Source organism: Camelus ferus, chromosome 8 (assembly GCF_009834535.1).
Source record: "Camelus ferus isolate YT-003-E chromosome 8, BCGSAC_Cfer_1.0, whole genome shotgun sequence".
Taxonomy (NCBI): domain Eukaryota; kingdom Metazoa; phylum Chordata; class Mammalia; order Artiodactyla; family Camelidae; genus Camelus; species Camelus ferus.
In genome coordinates, this window is record NC_045703.1 from 60,126,238 (window position 1) to 60,143,794 (window position 17,557).

Sequence of the window (17,557 nt, forward strand, 5' to 3'; positions counted from 1 at the left end):
ATCCTTGGAAGAAACATTTACATTGAACTTTATTTTGTTTGAGAGGAGTCAAGTGATCAAAAGTGCCCAGTCCACTGAGCACCTTCTGAGGTCATGTTACCACTTGCTAGTTGGCCCTACCCAGCCAGGCACCTTCAGGCCAGTTTTTGTCCAGCCCTGAGAACGAGGTAGTTGTCCTCATTGACAGGCATGGGAAGAAAGGGTTAGGAGGGTGAGTTACTGTGCCCCAGTTCATGCAAGTGGTAAGCAGCAGAGACAGTTTAAACCTGCCTGTCTCTCTCCAAACTCCGTGCACAGGGCTGCCACTCCCTGTCCCCTGACTGAGGGGTCTCATTTGTGCTGAGAAGCACAGCTACCTGGGGCCTGAGTGAGACGATGCAGGTCCTGTTCACTGAGATCCCCCCTGGGGTCTCTTTATCACAGAAGGAAGATAAGCCATCGAGACCAAGGATGGGACATCTAACACCATTTCTGCCCTGACACTGAGTCCTTTTATAAAAACTGCTTGGAGAGCTGTGATGATCTCTCCAGAGATATTCATTTATTAAGATGGATTGCTAAATGTCAGGTTCACAGGAAGGGCAGAGATTTGGGAGTGGAGAGGCCTGCCCCATGCTGCCCCAGAAACGGGGAGCAGCCTGCGTGGAGGGCAAGGATGAGAGATGGAGTTCAGCCTTGGGAAAGCCTCTCTTCACCTGGTTCCGTGCTGTCCTGCCGCTTTCCCAGGCATCTCAGCATCTCGGTTGCCTCCCCAGCTCTCGGCCTGGGTACCCAAGTACCATCTCTCACCACCATGTCCCTGTCGCTGGCGGCTGACCGCTGCCATCGCACCATGGGCTCCTGCCCGATACGGTGCCCTTGGTACTGGCACCTGGCAAAATGCTCCGGTGCAGCTGCACAGATACCAGTTTGCTGTCTGAGCTTTGGATTAGTGGTGACCCAAGTAAGAACAGTATATTTTGTGCTGCTGCTGCCCCAGTCTAAGCCATTGTTATTTCTTACCAGGTTATTCTGCGGCCTCCTAAGTGGTCCTGCTTAGGGCCTCGCCTCCCACAGGCTTTGTGAAGACATTCACAAAGCAGCCAGGGTGAGGCTTTGTAGAAGGAAAGTCAGATCACACCACGCCTCTGCTTGAACCCCCAGGGGCTTCCCTCTCACTCGGAGTCCAAGCTTGAGCCTTTGCAGGGGCTCGGCCCCAAGCCCACTGTAGTGACCTGAGAACCTGGCTTCTCAGGCTCGCCTGGACACCTGCTGCCCTCCCCCTCGGCCCTCTTCCCTCAGATGTCAACATGGCTTCCTCCCCCACCTTCCTCAGGGCTGTTTTCAGATACTTCTCTCGTTACCCTGACCACCCTGTTGGAAATTCCAGCCATCCTGTTTTTCCCTGTCCCTCTCCTCTGCCTGTTGTCTCTTGAAACTATTCATCACGATTTGCTGCACAATGTATCGTACTTAGGTGTTTATTGTCTGTCTTCCTCATCAGAGTTTAATCTTCATGAAAGCAAGTATTTTTGTCAGTTGTCCATTCTTTTTCGTTGTTGTTGTTGTTCATTCTTTATGCTTGGCATCTCAAAAGTCTCTGGAAGATAGCAGGTCCTCAGTAAAGAGCTGTCACATGGATTTGCCTGGGGTGCTTAGACCCCAGTGAAGATGTGCCTAGTTCCAGAAGACTCTCATGAGACCAGTAGTGTGGATCTTTGTATCTCTGAGCTGGCATTTGCTTTGTGCTGTTGATTGTTAGGGCAACAGTTCTTAACTGGGCAGCTGTGACGCGAGGGTGTCACTAGTCATTTGTTCAATGATGATAGTGAACGTACCAAAGAAAGCTAGTGAACTACCAAAAAATTAAAACATAATGCATATGTAAATGCATAACTGAATCACTTTGCTGTGCACCTGAAACTAACACAACATTGAAATCAACTATATTTCAGTAAAAATTAAAAGAATACTAAAACATATCCTGGATATTTATAAAATACTGTCAATTTTGCTCACTCGTATGATAGTGTGTTTTCTTGAGCGAGAGGAAAGAGGGGTGTCTGGGTGGAGTGCTAGGGACAGGGTGTGCCCTGTGGCTTTTCTGGGCTCTGCTGCAGCCATCGTTTGTCCGTGCTGAGCGCTCCAGACGTGAACCGTAGCAGTAGGGGATGCAGGGTAAAGAGGGGTCCAGACCTGCTCTCCCAGGTGGCAAGGACAGTAACCTCTCTGGATATTATTGAAAATATTCCTTCACTTTATCAGAGGATCAGGAATGGTCAGGCTATCTTCATTTTTTTAAAGTAGGAGTTTAGGAGATTTTGCTGTTTGGCTCTAAGCAAGCTTCAGCCTTTGAAGGTTATTTAACTTTTAAAACAAGTGTGCGTTAGGGACATGCTGGTAACGTGGATTGTACCGTGTGCCTGTGTTGAAGCTGGAATGACCTACATTTGTTTACCCTATTTTAGCTCCACGTAAGGCCTATCCTTCCCCAGCCCCTCTCAATGGCCCTGCAGGTGTGCCAGTCAGGCACCGGACCTCGGGCCTGTTAAAAATGGGCTCATCTCCTCCCCTTTCACTTAACTTCCCAGCTCCTTAAGCCTCCATCTGCTTTGTCCTTCGCTTCCTGGCCTCCCAGTTACCCCTCCTGCCTTAGTCTTGATTTTAGTATCTGTCCTTTGGCCTTTTACAGTCCTTTTCAAACATTATTATTATTGTTGTTGTTGTTATTTTTGGTGGTGGGGGGAGGTCATTTTATTTATTTATTTGTTTATTTATTAATGGAGGGACTGGGGATTGAACCCAGGACATCACGCATGCTACGCATGGACTCTACCACTGAGCTATAGCCTCCTCCCTGGCCTTCATGGTCCCCAGCTACAGTTGACTTTCCTAGTTTATTTCTTTGTTTCTCTGGAGCACTTCCTCCCAAAATGGGAGGTAAACCTATTAAGACATAAGACCTGATGTGTCTTAAAATATCTATGTTTTTTTCCTAACCCTTAGTTGATGGTCTGGGGGAATGTAGGTGTCCAGGCTGGAAGTCATTTCCCTGCAGGATTCTGGCATCATCGCTCCCTTGGCTCCCAGCTCACGGCGCTGCTGCTGGGATGCCTGTCGGCACTGATTCTCTATCCTTCTGAAAGCTTCCTGGATCTCCCCTTCCTCCCCATTGTTCTGACATTCCATGGTGATGTGCGTAGGGTTGGCTGGGCTCCTTGTTAAGTAGAAAATTTTTCTTGCAGTTTCCAGGGCTTTTTTAAAGGCTTAATATGATATTTAAATATGTACCACTTAAAACCACTTGTAAGCTCCCTATGCTTATGGTTCTTCCAATTAGAAAATAAAAATTGCAAATTAAACATAAAGTACCCAAGTGATGGAACTCAGATGCACATTGTGAAATTGATACAGGACAAATGGATGCGGGGCGTGAGGAGTGCCGGTGTCCCAGGATTCGGTTGAGCCCCTGGGGCGTGCCCCATCCAATGTGGGTCCTTGGCTCCGCACAGGAAAGAATTCAAGAGCGAGCCACAGTTGAGTGAAGGTAGATATATTTAGAAAGATACATGGAAAGGCAAGAGAAAGGCCACGAGGTGTGCAGGTTGGGTGCTCAGATTAGAGTAAAAGTACACCCTCCATAGTGCAGGCCGTCTCCAAAGGGGGACAGAGGAGAGGGCTGCGGCCTGGTGTTGCTAGTTTTTATGGGCTCAGCGGCTTCATATGCTAATAAGTGGAAGGACAAGTCTAATTACCCTGGGGAAGGGGCAGGGATTCCCAGGAAGTTGGCCATTTCCCACTCTTTGGCCTTTTGTGGCTAGCCTTGGGGCTGTCATGGTGCCTGTGGGCATGTTATTCACCATGCTGATAAATTACAGTAGGCATATAATGAAGCTCAAGTTCTGCTAGAAGCGAAATCTCCCACTATCTTGAGCCCCAAGGCCTACTGGGGGTTGAATCTTCCACCATTTTGATGTTAATTGCTGTATCATTCTTTGAATGGCTGTGCCCTGTGCCCTTCCTGTCTCACAAAGACTGTGATGGCTGGTGTCATTCTTTCCATGAGAGGAATTAGGTACAGTGTGGGGCAACACAAGAGTCCTCTGAGCGATGGCATCTGGTTTCACTTGGGGTAATAAGTCATTTACGTCCTAAGTCTGCCCTTTGGCCTTTTTCTCATTAGCCCATGACAAAGAACATCATTCTGCTTGATGATAAACGCAGGGCTGACTCGGTTATAGGATGGCCACCTGGACAATTCCTAGACTAAATATGCTTGCTTACAGAAAAGTTTTTGGATTGTCATTAAGATGAAAACATGAAATGCAAATATTTTCATAGAAAAAATGATAATAGTCCCCTAATGCCTGGGAGTGAGTGTGGCGTGCGTTCTTTGTAGCTGTCTGCAGTGCAGTGTTCCCTGGAGGTGGACAGAGAGGGGAGCCCTAGGGGGTGTGGGCCGTCAGGATGGCCAGTGCCCAACCCGCCTCCTGCAGCCCCACGTTTCTCCCCTGGCTGCGACGGTGGCCATTAGTGCTCTAATCCCAGGGTCCTTCACGTCCCACATTCCAGAGAATTGGGAGCCACTGTCACATTCAGGGAGCCCTAGAGCTGTGTGTTGTGGAGCTTGAAAACCATAATCCACTTTCAAGCTGTGTTAGCTTCAGCGTTCCTGCCCCCTTCCCTGAGAGGCGAGCATTTGTGTTTTTTTTTAACGGCTAACACCACACTTGACAGGGTTGGTGGTGTACATTTTCTGGCTAGTTAGGAGTGTGTGTGAGTGTGTGTGCATGTCTGTGTGATGTGTGTGGTGTGTGTGTGGCGTTACCGCAGGCCGTCTGTGTTGTGGAAACACCATACACGGTGGCATCACTGCTTCCTGAGCCCGTGGTGAGCTGAGGCCATCTCAGGCTCACGTCTGAGGTTCTGCCTGCGTGGAGCTGGGCCCCTGGCCCTCAGCACTGCTGTGGGTCCCCTTGTGGGGGCAGCCTGGGGGTCCCCCTTCTGCTTAGGGCTGGGGGTGCTGGAGCTGGACTGCCTGTTGGTTTGTGAAGTGTCTTCAAGGTCCCACGTGTGCTCTCTGTTACTGCATGTATCTCCCAAACCTCCAGGGCACAAAACTTGGATCTCACCTTTCCCTTCCCCCTCCTCCAGCATCCGGTTCATCTCCAAATTCCATTTCTTTCCCTTCCTATTTATTACTGTTTAAAATCTTTCCATTCTTGCCAACTTGCATCAACTTGCATCCAAGCCCTGTTACCTCCCACCGGGATGAGCACAGCGGCCTCTGCCTTTTCTCCCTTTTGCCTGGGGCCCTTCTGCTGAGCCCACGCTCCCAGCATTTCCCACCCTTGCTCTGGAGCCCTCGGTGGCTACAGACTCTGCAGGCAGAGGAGAAGTTGGCAGTATGAAGGCTGATGGATTTCATTTGTCTTTCACAATATTTTAATGAATTGTAAACCAACTTTAAAAAAACAGGATATTTTAATGTTAAAAATCTGTATTTTCAACTTTCCTGCAAACTTGGCAGATCTAACAGCACTGGGCACATCTTCCTAAACTGTTCCTGAATAGTCAGGAGTGGAGTTTTCTTTGCTGCCTTTGTCTTGTTTGCCACACTCCCCACTCCTCCTTATAGCCCTCCAGCCTGCCTTGGCTCTCATCGCTGTTATCTGTCTGGCTTTCATAGATATTAATATTTGCAGCCCAGAGCTCTCTGACTCCCAGACCATGGGCTTTTCTACACCCTGTATTTAGAACACACCTTCTATTTTTGCCTCCTGTGTACCAGTCTGCCTCTTTTGGGTGCTCTCTCCCCCTCTAAACTTGTCCAAATCCTGCCGTTCAACAAGGCCGGCTTACATCCTTCTCCTCTGTGAGACCCTCCCTGCCTGACCCAGGTGGAAGTTCTCCCTCTCTTTAATTATAAAGCACTTTGGGTTTGTCTCTGTCTTTTGATGCCATTGTGTTTTATTTTGTTTCCATGCTTTGACTGCCCCTCCAGGACAGGGCCTCACAGCGTTGACACATGGGGCTTCCCAGATGGTGGATCCTTGGCAGATGTATGACCAGAAAGATACACAGACATGATCAAGGGCCTCTGACTCAATGTGGGTTAGCTTGTGGTTTACCCCAGGCGCCCTGAAGAGATTGTTTCTCATCTTGTCGCCAGAGCCCCTGTTGACAGATCTATTTTTAATGTGAGGAAATCCCCAAACACAACTAAATTCTGTTAACCAGAGCGAGGTGTGTGTGGAGTCACTCCCTTGTCAGGGGATTGATCTCTCTCCAGGGTTATTCAGTGATACCGCTTTATACAGAAGATAGAACTAAAGAGAGCCTCCATCAAATATGGAAAATTCCCATGCTCATTAAGTGTGAAATACCGAATGCAGGCAGGATTCTATGCCGGGCACTAGAGCAGCCTTTTCTTCCCAGGACTCTCGCATGAGCACCTCCAGGGCCCATCTCTGTGTCCTCACCCGGGCTATGGTTTCAGCATCACCAGCCTTCAGAACTCACCCGTGTTCCACGCTCCGAGCGCCCACGCTGAGCCTGAACCCCTCCTGGGCTCTGATAAAAGTAGGTGAGGGTGACGAGGAGCTCGTAGGTTGATAGGAAATGCTGATGCCTAACGATTGCTATAATTACTCAGCTGGTGAATACTTAGCTTGCATCAGCTGTCCCACTTAGAAAGCCAAGCCCAGGGTGCCCCAGCCACATGCCCTTGGGACATGGCTGTGACCTTGCGATGCTGGGGGTTTTCTTGACTCCTGTCAAGCTCCTCTGAGAGGGGAGGGGACTTGCTTCCCCATGTCTGGGCCCAGAGGGTGAGTGGACTCTCAGGCCATCCTGTCCAATGGGAAAGAAAGGCCCTGCGTCTGTCTGTCCGGGACACCAGCTGCTTGCCACATGTGGCGCTGAGCCCTGGAATGTGGCTAGGGCAACCGAGGAACTGAAGTCTTAATTGTATGTCATCTTAGCGAGCTTAAACTTACATCCCACTTGTGGTTGCCGCATGGGACAGCCCAGATCTCAACAGTTGGGGGTCAGATGCGGTCAGCGTGCCTGGTGGGGAGCCCAGGGCAGTCGTGATGGCAGGACACCTAATTGCAGACGCTCCCGTGTGGGTGTGCCTGTACACGGCGGTGCAAGTAAAAGCCCGTTTGACCGAGTCTGGCAGGGCTTCAAAGCCAAGCGCTGTTTGCAGGGAGGCCCGTTGCTGTGCTGTTCTGACGAGGGCGTTATTTACTTATTCTTTCACTTCCTTCAAGAAATCAGACCCGGAGCCCACCTGGCCTGTGATTCCTCGAGCCATTTCTGTAGCCTGCCCTCCTCTGCTTGATTTCATTAAACGGTGACATAAATACATACTGTGTATCCAACCAGTGTGTGTAAATGCTGAACCCGAATGACTGTTTGGGGGAAGTTGTGGGGAAATTTTAGGGGGAGGGTGTATAAACCTTTACACAGACTGTAACTTGTGGGTTTCTCGCTTTTGCTTGGCTTTTCTTGAGTAAAGTCAGCTGAAACTGGCTCCGAGTATTCTGGTTTCACATGGTGTTTATTACAGCCACACCAGGCTATGGACAAAGCTGAATTAATCTTGAGCCACATTTGCTAGAACGCACACACAGCGTGTGCCTGGCTCTGCTCCAGAGGCTGAATGGCCGTGGCTTCAGCATTTTTTGGCCTGGGGAGGGCCGGTCGTGCATGTGTGATTTATCCACACTGCGGCTTCCCAGCGGCAGTCTGCGTTCACAGGCTGCCAGTGGTTCTGCAACCTAGTGTTTCTTATTGGTGTTTCAGTTCCCATCAGTCCTTTCACTGTGGAAAGTCTGACAGACCTTCGAGAGCTGTACCGCTATCTGTGGATCCTTAAATGACTCCCTTCCTCTCCTGCCAGCCTCCCCCACCACCCCTATGGTCTTCCTTTCAGCCATGATTTCAAATATACGCAAAAATAGGAAGTCAGGCACAGGCAGTGCTGGGGGCAGAGAATGCCAGTGCAGAAGGGATGCCGTGGCCAGGGAGGCTGGTACCCACGCAGGCAAGCAGCATGCACACCCAGTGTGGTCTCTCCCAGCATCCTCCGAATCCTCCAGCATCCTCCTCCCCGATGGAGGCCACATCTCTACCCACCTCCCTGCTCTGCCCCTGGGAGCACTTAAAAGTGGCATCTCTTTTGAAACAGCAGCTCTGAAAGTGGAGGAGGGAACCACAGCAGCCCAGCCATCTCTAAGCGGAGGGCAGTGGTGTGTGTTCATTGCCTCACGTAGACTGACTCTCCAGGACCCAGCAGGCACCGTCAGGTATTCGCATAGGCAGATACGTACTTCCACCGCATACTGCTTTTCTGATGTCCTGGGAAGCCAGGATTGTGATTGTGTTTTAATTTTATTCCTGTCACTGTTCTCCAGCAGGAAGCATTCTTTCCCAGTTCTGAGGTCATTCGAATTTTCTAAGGAGTTATGCTTTTTTTTTCATTCTTTGTTAGTAATATTATTAACATTTCTAAAAGAGACTTTAATCTTAATAAGACTAAGATGTTAGACTTGCCCCTTTGCTTTAGGTTCAGTTTCTCCTTTACTTTATCTGAGCTTTTCAATGGATTGCATATCTTAAAATGATAAAGAAACAAGAATCAGAACCCCTATTTACAACAGTTTTAAGAGCTCTATGTCAGGAACCGGGGGCAGAGACCAATATATATATATATATATATATATATATATATATATATATATATATATATATATTTCTTGTAACTTCACAGTAACATATCAGATTCCTCAATTTCCTCAGAATGCTTGGGTCCTCACATTTGTGTTGGAGTAGGGAAAAAAAATGATGGAGTGTGATTCCTTAGGAAATGCATTTACAAGAAAAGAAGTACTCAGGAAGTCGTCCTCGCCCCTGCAGACCAGGTGATGCCACTGGCACACGGCGGCTAAGCCCAGGTGAATGCACAGGTGTCCCCCACACAGGCTTCTGCCGAACTTCTGCAGACACTCCTCGGCCAGCCCTGGGGCTGGGACGCGTTGGTGTGCAGGTGGCTCCCTATGGGAAGGGGAAATGCAAGATGACAGCACTGGCCTAAATGCGATTTCATCTCAGTGTTCTCAGGTGTGGGGAAGATCAGGTAACAGACGAAATGAGAGGTTGCAAAGACCTCCTGTGAGTTGGAGGTGCGGATTCCAAATTAGTGAGGTCTGTTTCCACACTGCAGCTGGACTCTCTTGCCCTCCGTTATGGACTGGATGTCTTTGGCTGCAGGAGTATTAAACCTGACTCACAATAATAGGGCTTTACTTGGGTGTAGGTGGGCTACAGAAGTGATTCTACTTGGTGGCTCAGCAACGTTATCCAGAGCCCTCTTTCTTCTTTCTCCCCACCCTGCCCACCGGGAGTCAGACCCTCCCACTGTGGTTGCGTGATGGCTGCCAGCAATTTCCGGGTTATGAGCTTCCTCAGCCTGCTCTCCAGCAGGGACGCTTCTGCTGAAAGGGCATCTTTTCCCAGAACCCCCACTGGTCTCATTTGAGTCCGGAACCGGGACTGGGGCGACGATGACCCAAGAGCGCAGCCCCAGAAACCCGTGGTGGAATCAGGTTTTCCCAGACCCAGAGCCAGGGAGGGAGATACAAACCCCCAAATAAAGATCAGATAGTCGCCAAGGGAAGTGGGGAGATTGAGTAGGAGACTGCCACTCTCACTACTCGTCCTACAATCAGCCAAGCCCCATTATATACTCTTAAGTGCAGTTTTCTGCAGAAAGTAGAAAATTGTCACTTTGGAAATAGCATGACTTTCTACTGCTCTGTGCCTCTGAAGTCTTCTTTGTTCTGTCTCCTCCTTCCCTTCCTGTTCCCTCCTCCTCTCCTCCTTCCCCTTCCTGCCTCTTCTTCCTTTTTCTCCTGCTTCCCCCTTTCTGTCTCCTGCTCCCCCTTCCTTCTCCTCCTTTCCCTCCTCTTCCTCCTTGTCTCTTCTTTACCCCCCTTAATTGTCGACGCCCCTTAATTGATGGTCTGGTCATTTATTTAACTCAGCCAAAGCGGTTCAGTACAATGCAGTATCTCACTAAACAGAATGTCTTCACATTTGCTCCCCAGGAAGAAGAAATGCCAGATGTGGAAATTGACATTGATGATCTTCTTGATGCAGACAGCGAAGAAGAGAGAGCTTTAAAGTTACAGGTAAGCAGCGTTCAGAATCTAAACCCTTTGGTCACGGATACTTGGACCCACCTGTGTCCCCAGAGCATGGCTTGCACTGGTTCTGCCCTAGGGCAGTATTGGCCCCAGCACTCAGGCAACGACAGTTTGCAGAGAGAAGGCAATGGGCTGCTGAGTTTTCCACCTCCCAAACTGCGTGTCTAATGATAAAGCAGTTCTTGACTATGGTCAGTTCTCAAAGTGCCTTACGAACATGAGTTTCTCCAGCATCGTCCTCTTGGGACAGAGAGATGGTTCTGCCTCCAAAGGTCCGTTGTATGAGAAAGAGAGGGGCTGAGCCAGAACCGGCGTATCTAAGCCCAGGATTCTGGTCTTGCAATTGTGGATTAAATCATTCATGAAATTAATTTCTAGTTAAGATTGTTTACAACATAATTCTTTTTAATAAAATATAATATTTTTATTTTTAAAGATTTTAATAAAATATCTTTTATTGGAGTATGCTCACCTGACAACATTCCAGTATGATGGATGTTGTGATGTTCTGTGTTTCCTTTGTCCAGAGCAATAAAATATTTATTTCCATTCCCACAGGAGGTCAAATCTATCATTTTAAAATCTGCATTTGGGAGTTTCTAAAACTAATTAACCTTTGACCTACCACTTTTCTTAATGTTCATTGATAATTACTGTTAACGGCCATCGGTTATCACCGATGGCAAATGATCGTTACAGGCAATTAAAGGGCACATTTTAATGTATTAATAATTACTAGTGTCCTTGAGTGGTGAACAAGCTCAGTTTAATGATTATTTCCTGTTGGTAAATTTAGTTGAGAGGTGGTAGCATCCTAGTTATGAAAGTTACCAAAAAAAATAAAGCAGGCACCAGCTCTATAGAAAACGTAACCACTTAAAAAATTTTTCTTAAAAGGTTGAACTTGAAAGGCGCTTTAGCTGCTGTCAGGTCATCCCCTTTGGTTCCCGGGTGAGGACACTGAAGTGTGCAGAGGTGTGACAAGCTGCTTTGTGGCTGAATCACAGCCAGGACCTCGGTCTCCACGTCCAGTGTGATTGTCACCATCTCTCACAGGCTGTCTCAACTTAAGTGTATCCAGCTTATTATTAAGCAAGTTGGCAGCCCAAAGGACAAGTGTGTGTGGCGTGTGTGTACGTGTGCAGTCTCTCCCCCGTGTGTGCGTTCTGAAGAGTGCAAGACATTCCTGCAAATACAGGGTACAACTTTTTGTATCTTCAGAAGGTCAACGGATGCTAAAATGAAGTGTGATTCTAGACTGTCAGTATGGAATCTTGAATTACCATGTTCAGAATAATACTATAAAGATGAAGTGATTTTTGATTTCACTTTGAAAACGATGCTGAATTTTAAGATAAAATTTCTGTGTATTTTATTCTAGGAAGCTCTCGTAGACTGCTACAAACCAACAGAGGTAAACAAATCGCTTTTCCTAAATGCCAAGTTTGAATTGGTTTTTATTAAATCAATTTGCCTGTTTTTAAAGCTAAACCACAATAAGTGGATTTGAATATGTAAATACATGAGAACCATTATTATGAAATGCATATGTTTGAGTAGTACTAACTTCCTTACTTGTAAACCTAAATGTGTCTGGTTAAGGAAGACTTAAAACTAATGGAATTGGGTGTGTTGTCTGCTGGTATATAAAAGCTAAACTTCAAAGGAAATTGTGAGAGGGTTTGGAATTACGTTAGTAAAAGTTTTAGATTTATAACTGGAGAATACATTCTATTAGTGTTGAGTTACGTATTTTTAAAAAGCTTAAGACCAATTTTGTTAGTCTGAATTGAACAATTACCTTTATTGGAAGAGTACATTTTATGCTTTGGATAGTTGCAAGTGTATAAATATTAATGTAAAAACAATGGCTATTAGTTTGATTAGACCAAGGAACTTAGTGTATACTGTAATAACCAGAAGCACAAATGGTGTAGAAATTAAGGATTTGATCAGTTATGAAAATATTGGTAAAAGAGGTACATTCAGCTCCTGTGATAAATCAGAGAAATTAGAAGATCCAGCAGATGTCCTGGAGTTTATTTGCAATATCAAAGCAATGGTGGGAGGACTTTGTAAGCTGTCTTTGAAGATTCATGCCTTTCAGTTCTTCAAAACTTGTCTTTTATTATTTACTATTTTTATTACATTTTCCCAAGTATTCTATACTTTTGGCTCTCCTGTTATTTAGATGTTACATCTTCCGGATGGAGGCTTTAATTTCTTATCTTTTCTCTTTTGTTTTTCATCTACTTGATCTTTTGTTCTACTTTCTGAAAGATTTCCCTGACTTTATCTTCTAGCCTTTTTACTGATATTTTAAAGTTTCAGCTATTTTATTTTTAATATCCAACAGCCCTTTCTTGATCACTGTTGACTGTTTTGTTTCTGTATTTCTTCTTATATTATGGATGCACTTATTTCTTTTTTCTCTTTGAGGATTATCAATCAAGTGTTTTATTTTCTTTGTTTTTGTTTTCAAGATTATTTTGCTGTCTGCATTTTCTCTGAATCCCACTTTTCTTTTCTTTTCTTTTCTTTTTTTTTTTCTGTTTGTTTTTGTCTGTCTTTACTGGCTTGGGGAAGTATACCCATGTTTGGATGTTGGGACCCAGTGAGTTGATTAGAATCTGTGTGTGTGAGCACACCTTGTCCATTGGTGGGTCTCACTGTGGAGTGACAAGCTTGCAAATCAGATTTGTTGTTGTTGTTGTGTGTGTGTCTGGAGCAGGGGGCCTCCTCAGACTGTCACTATGTGGACATTTCTTTTCTGGAGAGATTTGGGCTGTTGAGTTTTGTTTTTTGTTTTTGTTTTTGTTTTTTTTTAAGAGTTTGACCCTGTAAACTGCTGTTGGAGTGTTGATAATCCGACTTCAGGCTTTTTGGAAGTAAGGATGAGAAGGAGGCAGGAGACCTCACTGTTTAGTTTTTTGGGGACTAGAACTCCTTTATTTATAGTTAGTTGGGAAATTGATCTGAGAGTTAAAACAGATATTTGGAGGGCAGCATCAAATTGTTGTGAAAGGTTAGACAAGACTAGTAGGGTTGTTGTAGTCAAGAAAAGTGATGGATGAACAAAGCTCAAATTTTCTGTTCACCATTGTTCTTTCATGACCTCTGATGGTGAAAATGTAAATTGACATTACAAATACCAACAGAAATGATGCCACGAATTCCATTTACGTTGTTACTGAAGATCCTTTTCCTTCTTTTCATATTTATTGACCTTGAGAATGTAATCGTATCAATTATTCAACAATAGAGAAAGAGTGTTGGACAGTTTTATACTACTTCAAAGCATAAGAAATCCCTCTTAATCACAGTCTATAAAGCTCAAAGTGTATGTGTGCACATTAAATATAGTAGAATGGACATTTTAATGATATAACAACTTAGTACTGTGACTACTAGCTCTCAAATGGAAATTGAATAAAGTTTGGATAAGTTGAAAAAAAAACCAAAAGAAAAGTGATGGATGATGCTGGTGAATTAGCATGTGGTGTCAGCATGGGGATCATTACTGAGAGTATATCCGGACTGGTGGGTGTAGACATGCCATTAACTCACTTTATCATTCCCATTTGCTTCAGCTCTCCTCCTGGGTGGAGAAGTTCATGTGTTGGTATTTTGGTGGTAAAGGTTGGATATACATGAGCCTCCTTCCTCGTCCCAGTTTTTGCAGTGTCCAGGGAGCAAAGTATTTACATTCATTAACACAGTTAGATGAAATGGAGGGTCTTGTCCCCCGGGAACAAAAGTGTCCGTCACCTAGTCTCTGTAAGGAGGCTTATGAGCTGAAAGGATGCGACACTAGAATGCTCCTCAGAGTTCCAAAGAAAGAGGCGCTGGAATTTACAGGAGAGCATCTCGTGTTCCTTGTTTAGCTTGTGGTTTCTAAGAATGGAAATGGTGTCAAACACTGAGGAGTTTCAGTCAAGCTCATTGATCTATTAAAGGGTCATTTCAGAAAAGGTTGGGTAGTTTTGCCTTTGAGCTTATGTTCATAAGAAACAGATTTTACTGGCACCTGGATTGTGATGATGAAAATAAGTGCTTATGTTTCCCCACAGCCCTCAAGTTGACACTGTGGTAACAAGCATTATCTTATTTAGTCCTCACAACCATCGCTTGGTGTAGAGAGTCTGGGTAACTTGTCTAAGACCTCACAGCGGTGAGCAGAGGAGTGGAGAGGCAGGGACTCAGTCCGGAGTTTCTAGTGCCTTATCTTGTGCTCTTTTCCCCATCCTGCCCATCTTGCTAAGCTACTTGCAAGACATCTAGGACATTAAAGGACTTTGTCTTATCTCAGCTAAATGCCTGACAATTAATGATGTTTCTTTTCAAGTAGTCTTCTCTGGAGGTGCTATTTTTTGATCAAAAGAATTTTACAGACAATTATTACACCACTTTGAAGTTGTAAATGTAAGGAAGCCCTCTTTGCTGATTCAGACGCATTTATTTATAGCTTCATTGCAGTGGCGGGGGAGGGGCTGGTAGGGAGTGGGAAGACTAGACTTTGAATCAAGGCTCATATACCAGCTGCCAGCACTAAATGCGTGTGACTTTGAGCAATTTTCTCAACCTCTCTGAGCCTCCATTTGCTCCTTTTTAAAAATAGAGGGAATAATAACCACCGCCCCAGGTTTTAGTGAGGGTTCTTTGCAATGACAATAACTTTAGTGATAGTAACAACAACAATGGTTCCTAAATCCTCACTAAGCACGCCAGGCACTGATCTAATCGCACGTATTAACTCATTTCATCTTCACAACAGGGCTATGAGCTTGACACCATGATCATTTAGAGAATTTGAGACGTAGAAAGGCTGCCAAATATGCCTAAGATGACATAGTGAGTAAGTGGGGAAGTTAGGGTACTTAGGAAAGCACATAACACAAAGCTGGATGCGTGCTGGCTGAGTCTGGTTCTATAAGGGTCAGTGCTCCTCCATTACATATTAAATATGCAAAATGCCCAAATTCACCAGTAATGCTGTTCTTGTGTTATTCAATTTGAAAAGCAGACGTTAAAGAATCTGCTGATTTCACCCACGTGACACTGTTTTGGTGTGTCACTTTCGGTTGTAGACTTTGGGTCCGTGGTTTTATGTAGTTTTATCCCATGTGGGTCCTTGGCTAATAAGAAGAGAACTTGTGTTTCCCCATTTTGATTCATATTCCAAACTGGGGATTCCAGGCATTTAAATCTTTCCTGACTTGGACTCTTCAGAAACACAGCAGTAATTGTGGTCACCACACTGACGTGTTAGTGATTGACTTATAAGAACGATGTTTTAATTTTTTCCCCTTGAGTGAATGCCATTTCTGATGTTGTTGATATTATAATAGAGCTGATTTAAAGGTAGAAAGGATGTTTCTCTATAATGCAAGAAGGGCAGTCATTTTGTTTTGGTTATGACTTGGATTTGAAGGATCCATAGTGATCGCCTAGTGGACATTATAGAAATCAGGGGTAGGGGTGTTGAGGCCAGCTAGCCAGGCTAGGGAGGAGCTTCTTTTACTCCTTTTTGCATGGTTTTCAAATCTTAGGATCACAGTGGAGCACCCCCATTGTAAGGGAGTTGCCAGTCTGATCTATTTATTTCTATTAAGAAATCTCTTTTTAGAGTTGAAGGTGGCTGAGCCATTGTTCTCTGATAAACATTTGATTTTTCTTTCTGTGCATTTATTTCATTTTTGTAAAGTAAAGGTTGTGGTATTACCTATCATCCTAGCAATCAAAGCTTGTAAACTGATCTGCACCAGAGGTTCATGCCGAATGACGAAGTCTGGGAGTGGGTGGTGAGAGGCATTTCTGGGTCCCAGTAGTCAGCCGGGTCATGGAAATACCATGCCACGTGGTGGTGCAGAAAAGGGATGTCTAATCATTGTTTGCAGATGGGAATTGAGCTGTGTTTTCAGAAAGGCAGGCCTGCTTTTTTACTCGTCCTGGGTTGGTGGTAGAAGGGCGGATTCTCCTTCATTGCTTTGGTGTCACGATGAGTGACTGCATCTTACTTTTCTGACACCCTTTGGTGATGACCATTGTTAGCTCATCCTACTCACAGCGGCTCTCTACCAATTTAGCATCTTAGCCTGTTTAAAATATTGTTCGGTTTCTGTGTACATGGAAGTGCTCCCAGCCCCTGACCAGTGAGCCAATTGCTGTGGGGAGAAAATATAAACTGGGCGTTGACAACACAGAGAGGCTGCGTGCGTGACTGGAGGAGGCACAGCTTGGCATTTTGCTACGTTCTCTTTATTTATTTGCTCAACAAATGTTTACTGAACATCCATGTGCCTGTAACTAATATAGGGACTTAAGGAGGGTAGTGAAGATGCGTGTCCCTTTTAAAAACAATCTCTTAGATGGCCACAGCCAACTCTGGTCAGAATTTAAGTGCCCAAAGAATATTAAAATGGGAATAAAAGAACAGAAATGCCAGGGGTGTCAGCTCATCCCATGGCTCTCTAAGTTAGGAACCAAATTACTTAATGGAAAATGATTTTAGGGACTGTGTCCTTACTAGAGAAAGCCGAGGAGGCAGCCGTTTGGCTTGTGTAATGGGTCTGAGCGCCTGCAGCCCGGGGAATCTTTTCAGCTGGCCTCCCATGGGGTTTCCTCAAAAAAGACTGCAATTTTGGGCAGAGATGAGGCATAGAGCTTGATGCTAGATTAATGCATTGAGATCACCCTTTGAAAGCTGGCACCTTCAGAATGATGTTTCTGAAAAGGGAGAGAATTGGGGAACTTACAAAAAAAGATCAGAATCAGATGAGAACGGCATGCTGGTGGTTGGAACCCCCCCTGGCTATGAGGGCCTTAGGATGTTTTAGTGCAGTTAGGCAGGTGAGTAACAAAGGGTTGGGATTTATTAACAAGAAACATGGGAAGCTTTATCTAGTGGCCCAAAGGATTTTGCTCCCATTGTGTCCGTTGCTCACACATGTTATTAAAGTTCTTTCTGCTCCAGGCCGCCTCTGCCCAGGGGAAGAGCCCGGATGTGCGGGAGCAGGCATTTGGACTCATGTTTGGGTAGGCATCCTGTGCTCTGTCTCCTTCTCACTGTCTGTCTCTGAACTCTTACTAGGTGAGCACAAGTTCTACTTCGGGGTATTTCTAAATCTGAAGGTTGTCTTCATTAAACGCAACCCAGAAATGTTAGGTAAGCTTGCCATAGACATGCGATCATTGAGCAAAACTCTGCATTTACTTCCTGGTCTTTATTCAGTACTCTTTGCAAAGTTAGGCAACAAATGGTCCACAAGACCACTCTCACTTCTGACACCATTTGCAAGTTCAGGGGCCCCCAAGACCATACTCATGTTTGATGATTTGCTAGAAGAACCCACAGGACCCACTGAAAG

General features: G+C 45.4%; 1 protein-coding gene across 2 annotated transcripts in view; it reads left to right on the plus strand.

Annotated features, from left to right (window-relative positions):
* Positions 1 to 17,557, plus strand: part of PPP1R14C (protein phosphatase 1 regulatory inhibitor subunit 14C) — a 78,925-nt gene that overhangs the window by 46,775 nt on the left and 14,593 nt on the right. Inside the window, exons 2-4 of one of the 2 annotated variants that reach the window (XM_032485155.1) lie at positions 10,092 to 10,175; positions 11,572 to 11,604; positions 17,164 to 17,244. In XM_032485155.1, the coding sequence (XP_032341046.1) occupies positions 10,092 to 10,175; positions 11,572 to 11,604; positions 17,164 to 17,229 (183 nt within the window). In that variant the 3' untranslated portion in view covers positions 17,230 to 17,244. Of the gene's footprint in view, positions 1 to 10,091; positions 10,176 to 11,571; positions 11,605 to 17,163; positions 17,245 to 17,557 lie in introns of those variants that run through there. The other variant, XM_032485154.1, reaches the window with a different exon arrangement.